The 26,924-nt window shown below is 36.0% G+C and overlaps 1 protein-coding gene across 19 annotated transcripts in view; it reads left to right on the top strand.

The window, feature by feature from the left end:
• The window catches only part of PPFIA2 (PTPRF interacting protein alpha 2), a 468,314-nt gene that overhangs the window by 331,275 nt on the left and 110,115 nt on the right, over positions 1-26,924 (top strand). For all 19 annotated transcript variants that reach the window (XM_072772907.1, XM_072772923.1, XM_072772912.1 and 16 more), the window contains one exon: positions 18,705-18,926. In XM_072772907.1, coding sequence (XP_072629008.1) covers positions 18,705-18,926 — 222 coding nt within the window. The remainder of the gene's footprint in view (positions 1-18,704; positions 18,927-26,924) is intronic.

The following is a 26,924-nucleotide window of genomic DNA, read 5'->3' as shown; positions in this document are numbered from 1 at the left end:
TGGAGATAATAATGCTCCTGACTCATATATTCTCCACTTCCAATTATTTTTTGCAGCTGCAAATATTTGCTAAGTGATGTGGATAAGTAGGTTGTTCAGAAGACATCGTCTCTGTAATAAATTTGTTGAGAAACTAGGGTGAAAAATAATCATGCCCCCATTAATATTACAAAACACGATAAATAAGCAGTGTCAAAAATGATATTAGGGATGCCTGGGCAGCTCAATGGTTGAGTATCTATCTGCCTTTGGTTCAGGTCGTGATCCTGGGGTCCTGGGATCGAGTCCCACATCAGGATCCCTGCATGGAGCCTGCTTCTCCCTCTGCCTGTGTCTCTGCCTCTCTCTGTGTCTCTCATGAATAAATAAATAAAATCTTATAAAAAAGGATACTGGAGTTTAAAGAAGAAATAAATTAAGTGTGATGAGAGGTGTCAGAGAGGCAGCATGGAATAGTGATTTGTTTGATGTCTGTCCACCTGAATTCTAATTCCATCTCTGCCGGTTACTAGCTATGTGGCCTTGCACCTTAACCTCCCTGATCTTCAGTTACTGGTAAATAGTCCTACGCAACTTACAGCTTTGTTGTAAAGGGTAGAGATGCTAACTAGGAATAGCAAAACTTGATTACAAGCAATAAATAGGGTGGTTAGAATATTTATTAATACTATGTTTTCATAGTCATGTGTTTTTCAATAAATATTTAGTGGCAACCTTATAGATGATGCTAGGATATAGGTTCTGGTCTGGTGGCTGGGATATAGTCATGAACAAGGCGGGTAAGGGCCCAGGCAATAAACAAGTGCATATAAGAGGCATGAATGTGATCAAGGGCAGATGTGAAGTATGTTAAATAGACATGGCAAGGAAGCACTTTCTTATTGGGTAGGGTTTGAACTGAAGCCTGAAAGAGGACACGGATTCAAGCACATTGAAAAGCTTAGAGTTTTTGAGGCAAAGGGAAGAAAGACTCAGTGCAAATGCACCACGGGAGGAAAAGAGCTACTTTGGCACATTCTTGGGAAGGAAGGATGATAGAGTCATGGAAGCCAAGTGGTCAAGGGAGAGTGCAGGAGGAGACAGGGCACAGCAGTGAACAGGCCAGATCATCGAAGTACTTGTAGGCTGTGGTAAGGAGTCTAATAGTAGGGGATCCCTGGATGGCTCAGTGGGTTAGCACCTACCATCAGCCCAGGGCGTGATCCTGGAGTCCCGGGATCAAGTCCCGGGATCGAGTCCCACATTGGGCTCCCTGCATGGAGCCTGCTTCTTTCTCCACCTATGTCTCTGCCTCTCTCTCTCTCTCTCTCTCTCTGTGTGTGTGTGTCTTTCATGAATAAATAAATACAATCTTAAAAAAAAAAAAGAAAAGGAGTCTAATGGTATACTCAAAGCAATGGGAAGATAGAGGAGTGTTTTAACTTGGGAGCATCTTGATTAGATACCTTTAAAAAAAAAAGTCATTCGCACTACAATTATGTCTCCATTTGTCATTATTTCACACATCAGACTTCTGAAGTAGAGATGTTTCCTTTCTTATTTTTACTGATAATGAAATTGAGGCTTACTTTGAAAGATTAAATGACTCATTTGTCCAGAGCAGAACCACACCCTGGTCTTCTCACCTCCAGACAATATATATTTTCACATTCCTTGTCACACGCCTGCATAATTTCTATAGGTGTTACTGTTGATTTTTTAAAAATTCATTCTAACTCATTCTTAGATTTTCTTATCTTTTCTTCTTTTATTATTACATATATTCATTTGTTCTTTAGAGGTGATTATTTCATTCTATTCAAGAGTGTGCTTAAAAATTGTTTTCCTTTAAATTTTTCCCCCGACTTCTCCCAGTGATTTTTTTCACTCTGAACAGATTTTCCAAGGCAATGGAATTCCAAAATTTTGATCAGTACAAGTAGGGCTCTTCAGTCTGGGCAAGAGGGGACCGTGATTGGGTGGGCCTTGCTGTGGCCCTCTGTGCCTCTCTACAGGGTGAGATGTTTGGGAGACCAGAGAGCACGGTAAACCCATGAACCACACTACCACTGTTTCTTGACCACATGCCAGGTACCTGGAAGCCCAGACTTTCCAACCAGACGGCCCTTCACTTGCCTCCAGGGCCTTTCTTGACTTCTTCCCAGGACCCATGTCCACAGTCTGCATGCCATCTCATGCACCCCTTCCTAGTTGAAGCAGTGGCCAAAGGATGCCTGTTTGCTGGGGTTCTGCAAAATTTGAAAGTGTTGGCTGAGGTGTCTATTCAAGCAAACCCAGATCAGTATTCTGGAAGAGCTGAGACTAGGAAGAGAAGGGGAACAGACTACAGGTGAGGGGCCTTATCTGACAAAGAGAGTCCTGACGTAGAACTTCAAGGAGACGGAGAATTATTATTTAGAATCTGGTCTAAAAGTCAATGTGAAGGTGTATTTTCAAGGAATACAGTAGGTTGTATTTTTACTGGACAGTTTGCTGACTTGATTTATAATCATTCAATATTTAGATTTATGGTATGTGGACCTCTCTTTGTTGTTTTGCCATGCCCTTCCCCCACCCCAGATGCTAGGGACACACCTGTCTGCTATCCACTGTAAGAAATACATTTAATTTCAGCTTTTTCCTCAACAGCGTATTACATCTATTTGCATGGATGTGTAAAACTGAAACAGAAGTCTGACAAAACAATAGTTACATCCTGCCATGTGCAGTACATTTTGATATTTCTTATTCATCAGTGACTGGAACATTAATTCTTCACAGAGCTAAGAGTGAAGGAGGCAGCTGATTTGTCAGTGACCCCACAACCTGTGAGGCATATGTTACCACGTGCAATACATTCAGCTCCCCTCTCAAGCTTCCTTGGCTTGTCATCCTCACTTTGAACCTAAGTACTCCAAATGAGCTGCTTGTTCCCCATTGTTCTTGTTATTCTCTTCTCTTAGAATCTGACATTAACAGATGTCATCAAACAGTCATTCATGACTGTTTTTAGATCAAAATGTATCATAACAACTGAAGCAACAGTAATATGTAAACGCAAAAGCTAAAGAAATACAAAATCAGAAATGGATTTTTATTTATATTTTTAGTTCTGATAGGCAGAAAAACTATGGCCAAAAAAAAAAAAATCCACAAAACAAAATGAAGAATAAGTGGCAAGAATAATCCTCAGATCAGAAACTCTAGGAACTAAGTGTGTAATGTTTGCAATATAGAACTTTGGTCATGAAGGACATTGAACTGAAGTGTTACAAAAAATGAAATATGACATTTGCCTTTACCAAAATTAAGAGTCTTGTGGATTTCTAGCAATACACTGCTATGTTTTAGATGAACAGCCAATGGTAAAAATAGGCACTTGCAAAAAAATAGGCAATATGATCCTCAATGATGACAAAAGGATTTTATTTCATCATGCTTTATGGTCTATAATGAAACATCATAATATGAAAATTCTTAGAGTCTCACACAAAGCTGAGAGATGTACATTTAAGGATTTGGCTTATGGATATGCCACATTTCTTTTTTTCTAAAGATTTTATTTATTCATGAGAGACACACAGAGAGAGAGGCACAGGCACAGGCAGAGAGAGAAGCAGGCTCCATACAGGGAGCCCGACGTGAGACTCAATCCTGGGACCCCAGGGTCACGCCCTGGGCCAAAGGCAGGCACTCAACCACTGAGCCACCCAGGGATCCCCCCATATTTCTATTTAAAAATACTAATAAACATAATTTGTCACAAATGACATTCTTTTAGAATCCTTTGCTAAGTTCTGGTTGAAAGCTGTCATCCATGAGATGACTTCCATGTATTAACTGCGTTTTGGCCATTTTTATATTCCTTCCTCACAACGTGTCAACTACTGCCAACAACTGTTCTTCCAGAAATTTAGTTGTTGTCAACTGTGGCTTATTTTATGCATTATTGTTTAAGCCCCAATTTCTTCTCTGTATCAAAGATAATTATCATTTGGATTTATTTACATCCGAATAGCCCTAACAGAATATTTTCTTAGGGGCATCAATCCCATACATATTATAATCTAATTTCTCATAGTAACTTGTAATAATGTGTATACTTCTCTTTTATTCTTCATTTGAATTTTCAAGCAGTGAAGCCAACTGAAGGGATGGCATTAATGAAGGGATGGGATTAATGAATTTGCCATCTTCGGCCAAGTATAGCCCTAGATACATATGGCTGGAGTGGCTTAGAGGTCTATGATTAGCTAGGAGAGGGCCCAAGTTTAGGACATGCCATGGTTCATTCATATGGACATGAAGCTTGCCATATCCGTTTTAAAGTAGCTGAGTTGGAGAAAAGGCTTGTGACCAAAAGTCAGGCATCTTCTGTATGAGATGGCAAAAATGAGAAATAAAAATCTTCTAGTGTTGTATGAGAACTCATTAAGCTCAAAATAAATCTCTCTCTGAATGCAGTGACTGCGTTTTTATGCTTTAACTATGGCCTTACTAGATGGGAAGAGAAAGGGGAATGGACTTGTCTATCTTAGAGACCAGATTCGGTATCATTTATATTATCAGCCCAGATATGAGGGCAGAAGAAAAAAAAAAAAAAACACACCTTTGCTGAAGTAGGATATTTCAGACTTTAAAATACTGATTCACAGAATTTGACAGAAACTATGTTCGTTTATTTCCAACCTATTGTCATAATTTGAGTGTTTATTTATACCAGGGATTTGCTCCCTTAAAGTGGTATAAAACAGAACGAGAACTTTTCCTTCCCTATGTATTGTCTCATCTGCTGAGCCAATGCAGGAAAGTTTTAAAGTCTATTATTCAGATGCTCTCCAGTTGACCTATTTCTATTTTTCACTTTTACAGAGTTTATCCATCTTATCATTTCTCATGAAACACTAGTTTGCCAGGAATTTGGTGTGTTTTACACAATACACTCGCCCAAAAAGAGAATTCCTAGGACAAGAATATTAGGAAATATTGTGCTAGATATTTTTTGAACTAACATCTTTACTGTAGTATTCATTAGAATTTTTATTTTTATTTTATATATTTATTTTTTATATTGTCAAGCTCCAAGGCAAGTGGTATTCAGCTTTTCCTGAATACTTGTATGACCAGAAATCCCCTTTATCTGCAGGGAAATTGCATATGCCAGGACGAGTATTCTGAAGAATATTCCTAAGTGCTGGCTCTGGCCTTTTATAGATAGGCAAACCCTTCTTCAAGCTTGTGTGGAAATCTTATTAACAAAGGCTACACACCAATAAGAACAAGATAAATAACTGATATAAAGCCCTTAACAGCTTTCCAAAAGTGCTTTTACACAGCTGTTTTATTGGATCCCTGTAATAACTCTGTGAGGTTTGTAGAGCAAAGATTACTGGCTCAGCGTCTTAGAGCTTGTGAACAGGAGGAGCTGACGTAAATAGCGTAAGTACCCAAATATTAAAGTGAATGTGGGTGAAGAAAGGCAGCGTTATCAGCTACCTGATTTCATGGATTTCAAGATAGAAGAGTATTTGCTTTAAGCAAAGTCTTAAATGTGTCCGTGTGCCTAAAAGCATGAAAGAACTTATAAGACTGAGCATGAACGTTTAAAAAATTCAAAACTGAAACTTAGACAAAGACAACTTTGTTGTTCCCTGTGTTGATGTCTCCAGCAATCATCTAGTCAATTGTACTCCCCCCAGCAATTCTTAGTGTGCTCTCCTTGTCATTTTTTTCCTTTATCCCATTCCTATAACATACACAATTCTTCCAACTAAAAAATAAAAAGTCTCTCCTGACCTTACTTCCACCATCAGCTATTGCTCTATTTTTGGCTCCCTTTTGCCACAAAACTCTTTGAAGGGGTTGTCTGCTTATAAATCTATTCCAATAAGGTCTTTGTCCCACCACTCCATGGAAACCATTCCTGTTACTCTCATCACTAGTTTTATGTTGGTAAATACAATGACCAGTTCTGATCTTTTGTTGTGGTGGATGTCCTAGTAGATCACTCTTTCCTCCTCGGTTCCTCTCCACCTTTTTTTTTTTTTTTTTAACTGACACTGCAGGAAAGTACACTCCCTTTGTTTTTTCTGACTTTACCAGTGGCTCTGTCTCAGTCTCCTTCCTTTCTTCGACCATATTCTTCTTCCCAACTTCTTAATGTCAGAGTGACCCAGGGCTCAGTTCTCCATTTCTTCTCTTGATTGCCATCAGTCTCATAATCTTAACTAGTATCTGTATGCTAATGATTTACAGACCCTTACCTCTACTTTAGACTCTACAACCAAACACATTTATCCAACCACGTATTGAACATCTCCAATTGTACATCTAAAATATATTGCATACCTAAGATGTCAAAAACTTATCTCTTGTATCCCCCACCCCCAAAAATTAGCTGCATCTTCCACATCTCAGGTGATGGAAACTTTGCCTTTCCAGTTGCTCAAGGTGAAGAATATCAAGTCATCCTCACGTCCTCCCTATGTCTCACACCCCACATCAAACTGTAAAGAAATCGGATTTGCCCTACCTTCAAAACATATCTAGAATCTAGCCACTTCTTACCATCTCCATTTGATCACTCCATTCTGAACCACTATCAACTGTCTCTCACCTGGATTATTGTAATTATTTTCTGGCCATGCTCTCTGCTTCTCCAGTATGCCCTCTACAGTCTATTTTTTTTTTAAGATTTTATTTATTTATTCATGATAGTCACACAGAGAGAGACAGAGAGGCAGAGACAGAGAGGCAGAGGGAGAAGCAGGCTTCATACTGGGAGCCCGACGTGGGATTCGATCCCGGGTCTCCAGGATCGCGCCCCGGGCCAAAGGCAGGCGCCAAACCGCTGTGCCACCCAGGGATCCCTACAGTCTATTTTCAACATAGCATTGACTCAGACTGATGTTTTAAAACCTAAGTCTGAACAGGTCAGTCTGCTCAAAATTCTGCAGATGTTTCCCATTTATTCAAGGCTTTACATTGTGATTTGCCCTTTTTTGTCCCCCGACTTCACCTCTGACTCCACTCCAGCAGCACAGGCTTCCTGTTAAATTGTTCTTCTTTCTGCCTACAATGCCCTTCTCCCAGTTATCTATATGGCTATCTCCCTCACCTCCACCAAGCCTTTGTTGAAATGCCATAACATATTCTAACATGGCATATAATTTGTTTATTTATATTGTCCATAATTTATTGTCTATCACTCCAGCTAAAGAATAAACTTCACGAGGGTTAGGATCTTTGTTTTATTCCTGATGAGGCTCAAATTTCTAGAACACCTCCTGACACATGGTGAGCTCTTAATAAGTGTATGTTCAATACATAAATAAATGAGTACCACACTATTTTAACTACTATTACTTTATACATCTTAATTCTTAGAGCTTAATTATAATATTTACTTCTCAGATCCCGTTTAAAGACTCTATTAAGATCTTATTGGAATTATTTAGTTAATATATTAATTTAGGGGAGAATAGTCACCTCTATGGTATACCGTCTTACCATCTGTAACATGGCTTCTGTCTCCATTTCTTTATGTATTATTTACTGTTCTTCAATAAAATTGTTAATTTTTCACATAGAGATCTTGAAGATTATTTATTCCTAGGCATTTTGTTGCTATTTTAATTGTTTTCATAGTTTTTCTGATTAATAATGGCGTAGAAAATGCTGTTGATTTTTCGGTATTGATATGGCATCTATCAAACCTGCTAACTATTGGTTTCAAGAGTTTGTTGTCATCTTAGACTTTTCTAACAATTAAAAAGAATTTAGAACGTTTTTATTCTATTTTATCTCCCCCTGCAACCAATTTTTATTTCTTTATTTCTTATATATTGCCCAAGACTTCAATGTTCAATACAATATTCAGGACTTCAGTACACTATGGAGTAGCATGGGTGAAAGTGGCATCCTTGACTTTGTAAAGTCAAGCTTTATGAATTATAATGATCTAGACTTTAATGATAATGCTGCTCCATAGTATTGTGGTGCTTTCCATAGTAACCATTTCTCAGATTTGGAACTGCCTATTATAAGTTTTCTAAGAATTATTATCAAGAATACAACCTATTTATCTCTTAGAATGATAATTTCATTGATAGATATTCTGATGATGAACTATTTTTCTTTACCTAGGGCTTAAATTTTTGTGTTTTAACCATCTGCATACTTCTCCAACAAAAATCAAATTTTAAATTTTAAAAATTTTAGGGACACCTGCGTGGCTCAGTCAGTTAAGCATCCAACTCTTGGTTTGGGCTTAGATCATGATCTCAGGGTCGGGAGATGGAGCCCCATCTCGGGGTCTGTGCTCAGCACATAGTCTGCTTGAGATTCTCTGCCTCTGCCCCTCCCCATGCTCCTCTCTCTCTTTAAAATAAATAAATAAATCTTTTAATTTTTTTTAAAGATTTTTTTTTTATTTTTTTTTATGATAGTCACACACACAGAGAGAGAGAGGCAGAGACACAGGCAGAGGGAGAAGCAGGCTCCATGCACCGGGAGCCCGACGTGGGATTCGATCCTGGGTCTCCAGGATCGCGCCCTGGGCCAAAGGTAGGCGCCAAACCGCTGCGCCACCCAGGGATCCCTAATTTTTTTAATTTAAATTTAAAAACAAAAAAAAAATCTTGGTTTACATTTATTATATTTACACTGGTTACTAATTCTTTACATATTTAAGTTATGATCTGATTAGATAAGATCCAATCAGCTCATCTACAGATAAGTTGAGCCCTCTTTTGACTAACTTGACTGCAAAAGGACTCAAGTGACCCAATGAACAGTAAATCTGGTAGCACCATTGCTCTGCCTCAATTATCCAAGAACCCCTAAAACTTAATCAGGTCAGAAGCACCAGTTTGTTTTATTTGCTTTTGTTTTGTTCATTTAACATTTAACAATGAACATTAAATGTTCATTTAACATTTAACATTGTTTTGTGAAAAGAGAACTAGAAAATGTCATAAAGTTTCAAGTAAGCATTTTTTTTTCAAAGTATCATTTTTGAAAATAGATGGCCCCTCAGAACCAGATGCCATCTATGTACCATTGAAATAGCCCACTGACATACAGGCTAAATGAAATCTTCTATACCAGTCATTGGCCCGTTTTTGAGTTCCACCAACAGTAGAGTAGTGACATCCCATGTCAGAGTGCTTTTTCAGGGATAATTCCTCCTTCTACAGGTGACACCACTTTGAGGCCTAGTTTTACACCTAGTTTCCCAAACTCATCAAGATGACTGAGCCAGGAAGGTCTTCCAGACTCAGCCAGACACTGAGCTAGAACCATGTGTAATATTCGGCATTGGACTCAGATCCCTGTGTACACTCCCACTTCCCACATGTAGGTTCTTCTCACGAACTCTTGGAAATCTTTCTGATCCAGTCAATTGTCTTAGTTTATAGGATAACTCAGAATAACACTGAACTTTAAAATTGAAAGGAAAGCAGTTTTGTTTTTCCTTTCTGCCCTGAGGTTTCCTGGTAATTACGCAAATTACCCTCCTGCTATCCTCTTTTATATCAAGAGTCACTGGAAGAGACAGTTTGTCAAGGTTTCATTAAATATTCTTTTTTGAGGGCAGAGGGGTACCTACTTGCCTTACATTTACATATCTAAAAGGAGTGCTGAGTGATTCCTGTGGAAGAATAAAAGATCCTTTCTAATGTTACTTCCAAATTCTATAGCTAAACAAAGAAGGAATTCAAAATTTTCAGTTATAAACAAAAATGAAAAACAAAAAACAAAAATCCCCACTGTACACATATATCTTTATATCTTCTAACTAGATTATTTAAGAATTTTATAGATGAATCATATCTATTCATATATTCATACCCATATAATATGGGTAATAGCTACTTCTTACATTTCCGAGTGTTATGAATATCAGTCATGGGAATATTGAATAGAAATTCCTCATATTTCATCTAGATTCAAGACACTACAAAATGAAATGTATTTCTATCAAGCCACATATACCAGATATAGCAAATGAATATTCTAGTTTAAAAATTATGAGAATATTAGAACTTCAGAGTAACAGTTATTCCTCAGGTTAAAATATTCTTGCTTTCGAATTTGATGGAAGTTAAAAATGGCTTAGAATGTACAGGAATGTATATTTTATAATTATTAATGAAACATAATTGATCACATTATACTAAAGAACTGACAAGTGAAGGCTCATCAGCCAGATATTTTAATTAAATAAAATTTCTAGGTATTTTTGTGTCATAATGACTTTGGAAATCTCAATGTTGAATAATAAAATGATTAATGAGGGAGTAACTATAAGAGGTCATTTGGTCTAGAAATTTTCTAAGTAGGGCAATATTCAGTCAAATCTGTTATAGAAACTTATTTCTTACCATCTTTCAAAAATAAGAGATAGTTGTCTTTCCATCTGAAACACTAATATATTTTAAAATAATTAGCTGGCACTAGAATAAAGAATACTAATTTTTGAGATATATTATCATATCTTTTATTACATTCATTTCACCAATCATTTTATTACTTTATTATTTTAAATTCTCTCCCTCTGGGCAGCCCGGGTGGCTTGGCGATTTAGGGCCGCCTTCAGCCCAGGGCCTGATCCTGGAGACCCGGGATCGAGTCTCACATCGTGCTCCCTGCATGGAGCCTGCTTTTCCCTCTGCCTGTGTCTCTGCCTCTCTCTCTCTCTTTCTCTGTCTCTCTCTGTGTGTCTCTCATGAATAAATAAATAAAGAAATAAATAAACAATAAATAAAAAATTCTTTCCCTCTTTATGCCAGACAGTTTTTTAGGTTTGCTGACTAAATTGTTTACAGTAACTAGTAAAATACCTGGCCAATACTTATCTGTAGTTCTTAACCTCAACTAAATATACAATTACTCAGGGAGGTTAAAAACAATTACACATCTGGACTGCACCATTGGATATGGTTTGGAGTGGGATCCATTTTTTTTATTAAAGTATAATGAAATACATAGTGTTATATTAGTTTCAGGTGTATAATATAATGACTCAACAATTTTATACATAACTCAGTGCTTATCAAGATAGAGGCACTTGGGTGGCTCAGTCAGTTAAGTCTCTGCCTTTGGCTCAGGTCATGATCCCAGGATCCCTGGATGGAGCCCCATGTTGGTTTCCCTGCTCAGGGGGAGTCTGCTTCCCCCCCTCTCTGCACCCCTCCCCCCATTCGGGCTCTTTCTCTCTCATAAATAAAATAAAATCTTAAAAAAAAAAAAAGATAAGTGTACTTTGTACTTTTGATCTCCTTTATCTATTTCACCCTTCCCCCCACCCACCTCTGGCAAACACCAGTATGTTTTCTGTATTTAAAATTCTGAGGTTTTTTTGTCTTTTTTTTTCTCCCTTTGTTCATTTGTTTCTTAAATTCCACATATGAATGAAGTCATGTGGTATTTGTCTTTCTCGTCCTGACTTATTTCACTTAGCATTCTACTGGCTCTGTTTCACTTAGGTCCAGCCATGTTGTTGCAAATGGCAAGATATCATTCTTTTTTTATGCTTGAGTAATGGCCCAATATGTGTGTGTCTGTGTGGCATATATATATATATATATATATATATATAGTTATGTGGTTATGTGTATACACAATGGGAGAGATATATATATATATATTTCTTTTTTTTTTTTTTTTTTTTTTTTGAGAGAGAGGTAGGGACAGTCAGGGCCCAGCGAGGGTCAGAGGGAGAGAAAGAATCCTAAGCTGGCTCCATGCCCAGTGTGAAGCCTGATGTGGGGCTTGATCTTAAAACCCTCAGATCATAACCTGAGCAGAAATCAAGGCAGATTCCTTAACCGACTGAGCCATCCAAACACCCCTATACCACATCTTCTTTATTTATTCATCTATGGATAGACACTTGCGTTTTTCCCATATGTTGGCTATTGTAAATAACACTCCAATAAACAAAGGGATACATATATCTTTTTGGAATAGTGTTTTTATTTTCTTTGAATAAATATCCAGTAGTAGAATTAGTGGATTATATGGTAATCTATTTTTAATTTTTTTGAGAAACTTCCCTACTGTTTTCCACAGTGGCTGCACCAGTTCATGTTTTCACCAATAGTGCATGAGGGTTCCTTCTTTTCCACATTCTCACCAACACTTGTTATTTTTCTTTTTTTTTAAATTTTAGCCATTTTGACAGTGTAAAGTGATTTCTCATTGGAGTTTTGAGTTGCATTTCTCTGATTATTAGTGATGCTGGGCATCTTTCCATGTGTCTGGAAACCATCTGTATATCTTCTTTGGAAAAAACCTATTCAAGTACTCTGCCCATTTAATTATTGGATTATGTGTTTTTAGTGTTAAGTTGTATAAGTTTTAGGTGTATCTGTGCCTTTAACTTCTGGATTTAATTAATGTTAAGATAAATTCTTACTTTCTACTTTTTGGCCTCACGTTTTCTTATTTTTTCTGGAGAGATTAATAAACCATGTGAAGTAAAATGCATCAGAGAAAAAGAGATCTACTTGAAATTCTTTAGGAGAGAATCAAGCCCTTGTGGTTTAGACATGAAAAACATGGGAAAGGAGGTGTCAAATGGATGAATCAAGTATGGAACTATGTTCATAATAAAGATTAAATTATCTGCTTCAGTGGTGGCTATAGTTAGGAAGACTTTATTGTATATTTGAAAGTTGTTAAGAGAGCAGATCTTAAATATTGTCACTATAAAAAAAGAAATGGTAATTATGTGAGGTAATGGATGTATGTTAACAAATCTTATTATGGCAATCATCTCACAATATATACATGAATCAAATTATCATGTTGTATATCTTAAGCTTAAACAATATCACATATCAAGTATATCTCAATAAAACTGGAAAAAATATCATCTGTCAAATATAAAAGCTTCTTGGGGTACGGGGAGGTCAACCACTTATTCATTCTACAAAAAGTAGATGTCCAAGGGGAACTTAATTATTAAGCCAATATAAAATAGTACTTTAAATGCACTCTGTTCTGTACATTCAACAGGCATTATTTTACCACTTTAAATAAATGTGCAGATTATTCTTTGTTATGTTTCATAAACTGCTCTTCTTTGGTGGAGTAGAAGAGCAATGTATGACCACTAAAATATGCTCAAAATCAGCAATAACCATTAAGACATCATAAAATGCACAATGAAAATGAGTACATTAGTGATTTAACTAACTAGACTACTACTTTTTTTAAAAAGATGTTACAGTATTTTTAAAATAAATACTGAAGCTAGAAGTAGGATGGAAAAAATATTAATGGTAAGGTTATTTTGTAGATGATTATCATATACAAAGAGAGCCATATTTCCAGTATTTCCTTGATAGAAAATGGAAGAACATGTCTAAATTCTTGGCTTTATTTCAAGATTATCTTTAAAAGCACTATGACTATGACATGGTAGGATTCTGGGACTTCATTCACTTCATTTGTTTTGTCTTGTAAACTGTATATTTCTGTCATTTATTTATCTTAATATGCATTTATAATAATGGTTTCCTTAATTTATATCAGCTTTGTCTACCATAAAGATAATTCATCTGTATTATGCTTTAAAACAGGGCAAAAAAGGCTAAGTTTTATTTTATATTTGCCTTTTATGAAAACATTTTTTCATAAACTTTGTGCAATGATGGCTGAAAATATTGTTTCCATATTTTCTTTCTTTTTGAATCCTTACTGTTTTTCCTAAAACTCATCTTACTCATTAATGGAAACATTCATTCATTCATTCATTTAACAAATATGTTTTTGTGGAAGATGCTGTTCTAAGTCACTAGAGTCACAAATTATCAATATTTATTCAGTCAACAAAAGTCTATCTCATAACCATCATGTGCCAGTCATCATTCTAGGTACTTGGGATACACAAAAAGATAACAGAAAGGCACTTTCCTTGCTGAAGCTTATGACCTAGCAAGTTGGAGGAAGTTAGCAGACAATAAACAATAAATATACTTAAGTAAATCATCTAGTATGTTAGAAGGTGATGCTGAAGAAAAGAAAAAGTAGAGAAACACACACACACAAAATTAGGAGTCTTGGGAGACATGGAGGTAGGGACAATCTGCCCTTTTAAATAAGGTTATCAGGGTCAGCTTCATTGAAATAGTTGAGGTTGTTAGCCATGTGGAGTACTTGTGAAGAACCTTTCAGTCAGTAGGAAAAACTAAAGCCAAGCCTGCAACGTGGAAGAGTGATTGACTTATTAAAGGAACAGTGAGGTAGCCAATGTGGCTGAAGCAAGATAGCAAGTTAGAGAATAGAAGGAGAGAGGTCATCGAGGGCAGGTCTTGGTGGGAAGGACAAGGGAATAGGAAGTGGAGGGCTATGGTTATTGCTTATTATAATATTTTTGCTCAGTGCTCAATACATATTTTTTGAATGAATGTATATATGTGTATATATGTATAAAATTCTAACATTTGAGCTTTTATTGCATTTGAAATTTAATAATTTAATAATTTAAGTATATTATTCTACAGTTTAAAATAAAACATTTGAAAGACTTCATAACCCTGTGTTAGGAAATAATTTCTTGAAACAACACCAAGAGTACAAGGCATAAAGGGGAAAAATGATAAATTGTACTTTATTGAAATTAAAAACACTTGCATTTCAAACAGCACCATCAAGGAAATGAAAATATTTCATTTAGTATATTTCATATAGTATATCCACATGATGGAATACTATTCAGCAATAAAAAAATCTGATAACATGTTACAGCATGAATAAATCTCAAAAATGTTATGCTCAGTGAATAAAGTCTGTCACAAAAGACTATCTATTCTGATTCAATTTATGTGAAAGGTACCAAAAGGGCAGATTTATAGTGGCAGAAAGTAGGTAAGTGGTACCTATGGCTGGAGGTGGGGTCAGCTGCAAGTGACTGCTAATGGGTGAAGGGTTTCTATTTGAGGTGATGAAAATGTTCTCCAAGTTAGATTATGCTGATAGTACAACTCTTTCCGTATACCAAACACTATTGACATGATACTAATATAATATTGACAATATTAAATGATTGAATTTTACGAATACAAATTATATCCAATAAAGCTATTTAAAATAACCACTGAGTTTTCTTTTAATTCAGTAATTTGTCATTTCAGTTAAAATCCACAATTTATTTGAAAGATAAGTCTACATAACAAAGATTTGGAACAAAAGTCATATTATTTTTCTAGGATATAAACCATAGTTTTTATAGGAACATTTACTGTAAAATTATGAAAACATATATTAAGCTCATCATAAAATATATTTCAGGAGGGTTGAATAGATGAAATGTTACATATTTTTAAGCATAAATGACTTATAAACACTTCAGAAAAAAACTGGGGTTTCAGACATTTTCCCATGGATAGTCCCAAATATCAATGTAGTGTGAAGACATCGCAGTGTACATCTGTTGCTAAAGAAATGAAAAAGGTTAACATTTTAAGTGTTTTATTTTAGTTGCCTGATTACTGTTTATATTTAATTAAATTTTTCTTACCTTGAGCCCATTAAAAATATGCAATTTTTAAACAAGATTTTAATGGACCTCAGGTGCACAGAATTGGAATAATCATTTTTCTAATTAGAAAATTAGCATGATTCAGTTGACTGAACAAGTGTTTGTTGAATGTGTGTGTTTATACTGAATATACTGTGTACACACACACACACACACACACTACATTCTTGGTACTTGTCTTACTGTATAGCATGTATAATTATATTCTGTTGATTTACATGTTCTGAGTAAAGGCAATATGGTAAAGGTTAGATGAACTGAACTGGGAATTCAAAGTTCTACATTTTAATTCAAATCGGCTCTGTGTGATTCCCTGAGTCTCAATTCCTCCCAAGTTCTTTAGGGCTCTAGAATCCTAAGTGTATTTTTTTTTTTTTTAGTTATATATAACATTTCTTAAAAGCAAACACTTGTTTTCTAGTGATTTTTTAGTTTCCAAATATTGTCTTTTTTTAAGTTGACTAGAGAAAGTCCTTAATATGAGAAAGGAGAAGTTCTATTAAAGCTTAAGCTTGCTTCATTACTTGCGAGTCGTGTACAGAGTCCAAAAATATTTGCTATTATATATATTTTAAAAAAAAACACAAAACCCTGTCAAATCACACCTCCGTTATACCAAATTTGGACATAAGTGACTGGCAATTGGCCCTAGCCTTCTTCCCTAAATCAATTCTCAGTCGCTGCCTAATGATCATAAACTGGCTTTTCTCAGTTCCATGTACAGATATTTGTGTCTGTATAATGGTCATTATCAATGTTTTTGCATTGTTTTGCATTTCATGCCCATAAAAGCTGTCTAGAAAGTTGGTTTTTCTTTAGCTTTCTGGTACCTCTACATTGTATGTGACATCGCCTCAGGGACAGACATAACTTTGGAAAGAGTTCTTACCTCTGATCCCTCAGCAAGCAGCCATTGCAGCCCTGCGGGGAATAGAGATGCTTGAAGAAGTATCTGGACCTCAGCAACATCTCTGATGTTTTTACATATTTGCAACACCCCCTACCTCTGCTACTAGATGATTAGACGTTCACTGTGTGCAGTGTAAGAGCTCAGAAGTATCTTCAAGGTATTAGGTCTGTAGACCTGGCTTCTTTAGATACCATCTTAAGACTATCTCCATCTCTTCTGCTGTTTTAAGTTAGATTTTCCAGGCTATTTCTCCAGGTGTTGGTTATTGAACGTTTTAAACACTTCTTGCCATTTGTCCACATTCCCTTTCTCTCTGTTTTGTCATTCTCACTGCTTTTATGCTGCTTTCTGTTCTCTTTCTTCTTCACCTGAAGTCAATTTTGTTCTAATGTATCATTTGCATTCTGAAAAGTTACGAGCTATGCAAAAATCACACAATAAAAAACACAGGGCTTGTAGAAGAATAGGGGTTTAGGTCACAACTTTATTAATGGCCTAAAACAAAGAGAAAACTAAGAAAAAATGTAGGCCAGTTTTATAGGTTAGTCATGAATTGCGTAAATGCTATGACCGGTTACTTGATAAAAAGATCTGAAGTTTGTTGACAAGTAGTGGGTGTCAGGTGGGGTTTAGGGTTTGTGCATGATGTGAAGTGGTAGGACGGGCCTCTGAGAATCAGAAAATTATAACACAAAAGGGGGTGGTTTGTGTCAAAGCATGTGGTAAACTGAGGTGATGTTAGATGTTTGAGAAACATGCACATGTCCGTTTTGTCTATTCCTATACACCTCAGTTCAGCTAGGGATTCTCAGGAATGGACAGGGCATAAGAAAAAAATTTAGAGCACAGCATGACATATCGAGCTGTGGAATCATGATGTCGCATCTCTGAGACTAATGTAACATGGCTTGTCAACTCTCCTTGCATATATTGAAAACAAGAAAACATAAAACTTATAGGATGTTCAAATTGTTTCTTGGTGTATCTATTGTATCAAAACAGATTCATGTTTTCCAAAGAAGCACTCTAGCAACTCCACTGTTCTTTCTTTGCTCTCTCTCTCATCTTCCTATTTCTTTTTTTTTCTTGTTTATCTTTTTTTTTTAAATTTTTTTATTTATTTATTTATGATAGTCACAGAGAGAGAGAGAGAGGCAGAGACATAGGCAGAGGGAGAAGCAGGCTCCATGCACCGGGAGCCTGATGTGGGATTCGATCCCGGGTCTCCAGGATCGCGCCCTGGGCCAAAGGCAGGCGCCAAACCGCTGCGCCACCCAGGGATCCCCTGTTTATCTTTTTTTAATTTGGCATTTGTTATTCACATTTATATTAAAGCAAAGTGCATCATCATTTTCTTATTTCAACTTAAGTTGTGCCATTTTGCTTTTAGGGCTGTTTCTCCCCAGTTGTTTCACTGTCTTCACCATAAAACTTCTCCCATGCAGCTAGCAGCTAGCTAGAAGGATGTGCTTCTGAAGACATGGGTCACCCTGGTTTCTAGGCAGCAAGGGGACAAACCAGTCTCAAAGTATGTAGTCCTTTTAAGCCTCCTTCCTGTGGGTTGTGTGCACTCATGACTTTTATGTTCTTAGCATTATAGAAATCAAGGCTTTTTTACATTATACCTTTGTTCCAGCTAGGTCAGATTCACACCGGGAATAACCTTCTTTGAAAGAAAAATGTGTGTAAGTTCTTTTTCTGAGTGTCATTGAAAATAAAACCTGCAAATGCACACAGGATCTTGAATAAAAATAGAAAATCTTACAGGTTCTGTGTTCTTTCTTATTACTTAGTACTAATATGCTGTTTATATAAATATATTGTTCACAATAAATTTTGAATATAATTGAGAAAATAATAGCTGCCACTTACTAAATGTTGAGGATACACCAGTGTTTTGTTCTAAATTAATGTGTGTGTGCATATATATGTATATATATATATATTTATATATTTATATTTATATATATATATATATTTATATATTTATATTTATATATATATTTATATATATATAAAACTTCTGGTTCAAATGCATCTGGCAACCTATTTGAGAATTACTGATCTACCTTTATATTTTAATATCAATTAAGAGTTTTCCTAAAAAAAAAAAGAGTTTTCCTAAAAAGTTAGCTTTTCTTCAAAACTAGTTAAGAGTTCTTCTTTCTCAGTGTGAAAGGTGTATCAGTTTCATTTAAGTACATGGATTTTAAATTAAAGATGAAAAAAAAATCCTGAGTGCCATTTCTTTTTTGTTTCCTGCAGCGTTTGTCCAATGGCTCTATAGACTCAACTGATGAAACGAGTCAAATAGTCGAACTACAAGAATTGCTTGAAAAGCAAAACTATGAAATGGCTCAAATGAAAGAACGTTTAGCGGCCCTTTCTTCCCGAGTGGGCGAGGTGGAGCAGGAAGCAGAGACAGCAAGAAAGGATCTCATTAAAACAGAAGAAATGAACACTAAATATCAAAGGGACATTAGGGAGGTAAGTGATTCATGGCGCTTTCAGTCTTTGCTTTCTGGATGCTGCTTCTGAGAGGCTTTCTCCAAATCTCCTCTAATGGCATCTAATCTTTACATCTTTTCAGAAGACCACAATTTGGGATGCATTACATTAGTTATGAAACATGTCCACTAAGGCAAAAATAGTTTACTTCATCAACCCTTTAAATATGTATGAAAAGAAAATTTGGTATCAAGTCACAGATAGAGTAAAAACTTTCTATAGTTTTTAATGAATTTTTAAAACTTTTAGGCTGCTAACTTTAAATAGCTTTAGACGTGGGTATGAATAATGAATTGCTACACTCTTAGCATATGGGAATACTCAAAATCATTACTTTAAATTTTCCCCATCTTATTTTGGTGTTGTGTCTGTGAGTGTGAATGTATCTATGTGAATGTGGGAATCTTTCTTTCTCTGTATGTTCAGTTCTTCCTAGACGTGACATCACTTCATCTATTTAGTAGAGGGCTTGAAAGTTACTGCAAAAGATACAAGGAGATGTTTTATTTGTAACATTGCCTAATCATCTTACCAGCGAAGGTGAAATATTTAGAATCTTTCACTTTCCACTCTATTGCAATAAAAGTGAAATTATCCAGGGCACCTGGGTGGCTCAGTGGTTGAGCGTCTGCCTTCGGCTTGGGTTATGATCCCAGGGTCCTGGGATCGAGTCCCACATTGGCTCCCCACAGGAAGCCTGCTTCTCCCTCTGCCTGTGTCTCTGCCTCTTTCTGTGTCTCTCATGAATAAATAAATAAAATCTTAAAAAAATAAAATAAAATTATCTGTATTGGCGACTTTTTCATTTTTACCTATTTTAAATTATGCATTTTTATCTTTTTAAATATTTTTATATATAATTAACTAGTTGTTATTGGAGTTGACTCTACTCCATGTATTCAGTTCTTTTCTTCCCATTCCCTCTTGAGCCATTTTACATACTTTATCTGTAACATCCCATCAAACCTGTTCTTACCGAAGTCATTGCCGACTTCCATGTTGTTGAACCCAGCACTGGATACAATTATTCCCTGGAGTAATTCTTCACTTGGCTAAAAGCACCCTTTACTCTTCTGATTTTCATTCATTTCTACTTTCTACCCTCATCTCAAGCTCCTTCATTGGCTCTACTTCTCCCCAGACTTGTAGTGCCTTCCCTTTTCAATCTGCCTTCACTCCCCCTGCTAGGTTCATGCAGTCTCATGGCTCCAAAATCCACCCACTGCCTTATGACTCCCAATTTATATATCCAGCATATCCTATGTCCTGATTGCCAGATGCCTGGAAAATTAGCATATTTTCAAAATTAACATGTTCAAGACTGTTTTCCTGTTATCCTCCCACCCCCAAGAAACCAGACTTTCTTGTAGTCTTACACATCCCAGCTCTCCCCAAGGCCATTATTGTTATTCATATCAAAAGCCTTGGAGCTGTCCTTGGTACCTCCGTTTCACTCACACGGCATTCGAATCAGCTATAAACCTATGATTTCCAACTTCAAATACATCAATAATGTGACCTCCTCTCACAATCTTCATGGCTCTTCCTTATTCACACAACCATCATCTCTCACTGGACTGTTACAATAGTCTTGTGACTGATCCTCTTCCTGCCTTCAATCCACTTCAGTCTATACTCAACATGGCGCCTGAGTGACCTGTTACAATGTAATCAGCTCAAGTTAATATTCTACTTCAATGGCTATGCACCCTACTTACAATAAAATCAAAGTCTCAGTGGCCTACAAGCCATGTGCAATCTCCACTACCACCTTCCTGACCTCTTGGAAATCATCTCCTACTCTTTCATTTCAGCCCATTCTGTTCAGGTAAAATGGCCTCTTAAACCAGCCAGACCTAATCTGTTGCATTTTCTTTTCCCTCTTCCTTTTGCTCAAATGTTTTCTTCTCATGGACGTATTCCCTAACCTTGTTATTTGCACATATACACTCTCCCTCTTCTTTCATTTTCTTTGTTTTATCTCACACCATTTACCGCCATCTGACACAGTTAGTCCTTTATTAATTTACTTGTTTGTCACATACCTCCCTCTCCATTGTACGGAAAGATTCACATGGGCTGGGATTTTTTATTTTGTCTTGTTTTGTTCACTGCTCTATTCTAATCTGTACAATCATTGAACATATAATAGGCATTCAAAAAAATCTGTGTTGAAAGAATGGATATTTATAAGTGTTTGATGTAAATATCAAAAGACACAGATGAGATTAGAATGTATATGAAACCAATATCTACAGTCCCAGAAAAAGATAGATGAACCATGAAGTGACAGACTGGGCGACTACCACACAAATGATGGTACTGTGCTCTCTACAACTTTATATGAATTGATCGTTCAAAGATATGTCTCTCATTTTTACACTTTGCCACAACCCAAAGTCAGAGAATTTATAAAATACCTGAAGGTTTGCTATTCTTCAAATCCATTTAGAAACATTAAGATTTCTGGCTAGTGAAATAGCAAGGCTATTTCTTGAGCTCCTTTCTTTCATTTATCACTCCTTTCCTACTTCCTCTCCTCATGTTTATCTAAACCAGTGTTACAGATCAAGCCCAGTATCTTCAGCTCCCCATTTTTTATTGCCTTTGTAAAAATAACCCCTTAATTCTAATAGTTTTTGGATGTAGGTGACAAAAAGCTCAGTTAGATGGAAAATAATCAATTATCTGATGCCAGGTGTTCTATTAGGAACCTTTTCTAGTTGGTGAGGTGTTCTGCTTTCACATGGGATTCTTTTAAAATATAAATAATCTTATGAGCTCTTAAATTTTTATGTAGTTATATTTTAGAAGAAATTCACAAGAAAAGAATATCTCTCATCATTCACTTCTAAAGAAAGGCTGTAAGCACAAATGTTTTAAGAGCCAAGCTGGTGATATAAACATGTGCACATTAAACAGGAAGCAACATAGGAAGTGATAGAGTTAATGACACCTGGACAAAGAAGCTATACTCTGCCTGCCTTTCTAGATACATCATGTGTGGGATGTGTGTGTGTGTGTGTGTGTGTGTGTGTGTGTGTGTATGTATGTATGTTAAGGACATTGTGAAGTCCAAATAAAATATTTCCAAAAAGGTTTGGGTCACAGACCATGGGCCCTGGTTTACTGCAAGGAATTTCTTGAGGATCAACTATGAAAACTATTATGGGTGCATTACATTTATTTTCTCTAATTTCTTACCTCGGTCCTGCCCAGAAGGTACTTGTCATTATCTCCATTTCTCTCAGGTGGGGTAAAGGGACTTGTCAAAAGCATTTGCACTGCCTTCCCCAGCACCCTACTACTTCCTACCCCTTGGCACCAAGAAGACACAGGACCAGCCTAGCTTCAAAACTTGTGCTTCCTCCAGCATGAGCAGCTTCCAAAATCAACAAAACAGAATCATTTATCAGTGATAACACTAGCATAAAAAATGCAGCTGCACTATAACTGCCCCCTAACTAATCTTTTTTTTTTGCTCTTTCTTTCCAATAAGATGTGAAAATCATGTGCTTTAAAAAGGTATCACTAAAATAAATAAATAAATAAATAAATAAATAAATAAATAAATAAATAAATAATAAAAAGGTATCACTTACACTCAAAACTCCAACCATTGCTTTTATTTTCCTGACTGATAATGTGCTTGTGGGCTATGGACACACAAAGTCTTTTAGATCGCAAGCTTTTTAGTAGGAAAAAAAAAGTGATTATTCTTGCTATCCACATAGCATTGCTAACACAGTATGTATATATTGTATAAGCAATGAATATTGGTTGAATTAATTAAGGAAAAAATAGGGAATAGGAAAAACTGACAATAGAATTAAAAACTGAATTCATTTTGCTTTACATGTGAGGACTGACCAATATATCTAACATGAATTGTGGAAGTAGATTTTGTTAATGGCTTTAGAATATATTTTCATCATTATTCTTTGTCAAGAAATAAATCTATTTAAAATTTGTTTGATGTTTTGTCTTATGACAAGAAGAGTAGAGGGTTGGATTAAAGCTAAACATAGTCCATATATTAGAAGACATAAACAATCTTATAGCAGGCTTGGCTTTCTACTTTTTGATCAAGATGGCTACTAGTTGGTTATTGGATAATAATATTTTATTAAATATATAGATATGCAAAGAATTAGAATTTTCTATGATAATACTATTTTGTGAGTAAAACCATCTTATCTTTCCAACTTCCTATTAATAGTTCTTCAAAAATTCCTAAGTGATTAAATGAATACATATATTTTATCTTTTCTATTCTCTGAAACATGGAGTTATATTTTTTATTTACTAGGTCTAAGATACTATAGAGTTATATTTATTTGATACAATAAAATCCATTTTGCACAAACTTCAGGTCAAGGGATAATTGAATCTTTACACTGTTTTTCTCCTTTTTTAGGCAGCAGTTTTTAGAGACTAGAAAAATCTTCCTTTTTTAGAATTTCCAAGTGACACATAGGGAAAAGATATTTCTCCGACTTGTAAATTCAAAATTTATTTTTGGCAACACAGCTTGCAGTTAAAAATTGAATCTCCCACATGAATCACTGAATCAAAAATGCAGTAGCAAAGTCTATACAATGACTTTTGCATGCAGTGTTGCCTAGAGTCATATCAGCTAATTGGAAGCACAATAATAATTAATAATCAAAAAAGAAGCTATTTCTTATGGAGTGTGTATTATGCATAAGACCACACGAGGCACCTAAAATATTATATCACAGCAATGCTATAAGGTAGGGATTAACATCTCAACCAAAAACAGGAAACCAAACAAGAAAATAAACCAAAAAAATTGAAAATAAAAAAACTGAGTTATAGAAAAGTTAATCTGTGATAACTGCGTTAATAAATAACAATAACTGGGATTTGGAGTGAGTCTGTGCTACTCCACTGCTCATGTTTTCAAGAAGCCTGTTTATGTCTTTAACTGTATTTATTGCTATTATAATGTAGTTAGAAGTTTATATATGTAGGCTAGATTCAAAATCGATATAATATTCCCAGAGTTCTTTATGAGAATGAAATTAACAGGATACAGTACTCAAAAAGAATCCTCTAAGATGATAAACTCTACCCTCTGTGAACCAAAAAATAATATTATAAACTTGAAAGAGTCAAAATTTAAAATAAAATATTTTCAAGTAATAGCTTTTGTTCATATCAGCTAATCTAGAGATGTGTAGATAATGTTGAAAAAAATTAGTCTGGGTAATTTTTGCCAAACTTAGACATCTGAACTTTAATATTAATATAATAGCAAAGTAGTCTTTATTGGATCTTGAAGGTCAGTAGGATTGAGGTAGACAAAGAAGGTAAGAAAAGTGCATTCCAGGCAGAAATGAAGTCACAGAGTGCATTAGTTTCTTGGGGTTCCTGTAACAAATTACCAAAAACTGGGTGACTTAAAACAACAGTAATTTATTCTTTCACAGTTCTGGAAGCTCCAAGTGTGAAGTCAAGGTGTCAGCAGGGACATACATCCTCTAAAGACTCTAGTGAAGAATCCTTCTTTGCCACTTCTAGCCTCTGGTGGTTGCTGGCAATCCTTGTGCTCTTGGCTGACGGCAGTGTAACTACAGTCTCTGCTTCCCTCTTCACAGTGCATTTTTCTCTGTGTCTCCAAATCTGCCTCCCCTTATAAGAACAGTCACTGGATTTATGGTCCATCCTAATCTTATATAATGTCATCTTAACTTGATTGCATCTGTAAAACCCTATTTGCAAATATGATCACAATCACAGATGCTAGGTGGACATGAATTTGTGGATAGGGGGTTGAGGAGTATGCTATTCATCCCAATACACAGAGATAGATATGTCAGGTCATGAATCCACTTATTTACCAGGCATTGTAGCTCTGATTTTCACTGAAGATGGGGGGACAGGGGGAGGGGTGGACGTATAACAGTATTTAAGTCAAAAAGGAGTATGATCAGACTGGCATTTAGTATTCTTTCTTGGTCAGCGGGTTAGAGAATGAGGAAGCAGGAAAAAAAACCAATAGCAAGATACAGGTTAGGCTATTTAGTGAAGAGTTTGGGTGAAGATTACAAAGATGATTCTTTAAAAAAAAAAAAAGATTTATTTATTTATTTATTTATTCATTCATTCATTCATTCATTCATGAGAGATACAGAGAGAGAATGGCAGCACGAGAGGTACAGAGAGAGAATGGCAGAGACACAGGCAGAGGGAGAAGCAGGCTCCCCGCAGGGAGTCTGATGTGGGACTTGACTCCAGGATCCCAGGATCACGCCCTGGGCCAAAGGCAGATGCTCAACCACTGAGCCACCCAGGTGCCCCTCCAAGGATGATTCTAACAAGAAAAGATGTTTTGTGGGGAGGCAGGGAGACCAAGGACCTGATGGATTTCATGGTAGAAATATTGTTTTGTAATTGCTTTTAATTTTTATATATACACAATTTTTCAAAGTCAAATAATAGTAAGAGGGTACGAATCTCAATACATACACACAAACATACACAATCATGAAGAGTGCCCATCCACTTCCCATCTTACTTGTCTGAGATTCTTAATTGGCGGTTACTTGTGCTATTTTCTATCTTATTTAAACTTAATCTATGCCTTGCTATTATATGAGGATTTTAGCTCTTTTATTCTCTCCCTTCCTTTCTCCTCCACCCATCCTCCTACTGCAATTACCTCAAAATCGCATTTAGTGTCACTGTTACTATGGCTGTGTCAGTCATTCTCACGGCTGATCCAAGTGGTGGTTTCCTATGATGGTATTTCCTCTTGTACAGCTTTTTGTTTTTCTAGGATTTGACTAGTTACTTGATACATTAATTTGCTTACTTGTCTTTAAAACCATGGCATATCTTCCCACTAACCAGACCTGATTAGTAAATTCCATAATTTCAATGCAGTTAAGATAAACGGTCAAGCAGATAATGTATCATTCTTTTTTGTTTTCTTTGAATCATTCCTTTTCCTCCTGCCTCATTGTTTCAACTGTAGTTGTGGGATTTGCTCCCACTATCATCTTGAAAATCCAGGACAAAAAAGTGATCGGGATCCCGAAAGCAGAAAAGATATAAAATCTAGAGCACAGATACTGATTAAACTTTGAGAAAAAGTAGTACACCTGTTCCTAAGTGCAAGCTGGAAGTTCATGATTTGTGCATGTGGTTATTTCCAGTTGGTGGTGAGGGAAGACTAGGACACAGGAGAACTATCTATTTAAGGTCTTCTATTTCTTTGGGGAAAAATGGAAGAAAATTTATTTGCTCTGTGCATGTGGCAGGACTGGCTCTGGGTCCTGAAGGAGAGGAGCCAAAGGACGGATTAGGAAGACTGATCAAAAGAATTGGATGGTAATGCATGGAAACCACCACCATCATCTCAATTTTAGACTCCTTATGCAAGGAAGCTCTCCCACAGTATCAGGAAACCAGATCAGTCTCATGAGGCTTACTTTTTAAAAAAAATTAAATTCAATTAGTCAACGTATAGAACATTATTAGTTTCAAATGTAGAGTTCAGTAATTCATCGGTTGCATGTAACACCCAGTACTCATCACATCACGTGGCCACCTTAATGCACATCACCCAGTTACCCCAACCCCTGCCTCCTTTCCAGCAACTCTGTTTTTTTTTTTTTGATAGTTAAGAGTCTCTCATGGTTTGTCTCCTTCTCTGATTTATTTCCATTCCATTTTCCCCTCCCTTCCCCTATTATCTTGTTTTGTTTCTTAAATTCCACATATGAGTGAAGCCATATGATAATTGTGTTTCTCTGATGGACTTATGTCAATCAGGATTATACCCTCTAGTTCCACCCACGTCAATGTAAATGGTAAGGTTTCATCCTTTCTGATGGCTGAGTAATATTCCATTGTATACATAGACCACATCTTCTTTATCCATTCATCTTTCAATGGACACTGAGGCTCCTTCCACAGGTTGGCTATTGTGGACATTGCTGCTAGAAACAT

Source organism: Canis lupus, chromosome 13 (genome assembly GCF_048164855.1).
Source record: "Canis lupus baileyi chromosome 13, mCanLup2.hap1, whole genome shotgun sequence".
Classification (NCBI taxonomy): Eukaryota; Metazoa; Chordata; class Mammalia; order Carnivora; family Canidae; genus Canis; species Canis lupus.
Note: the sequence above shows the minus strand (reverse complement) of the source record. Positions and strands in the feature narration are given on the sequence as shown.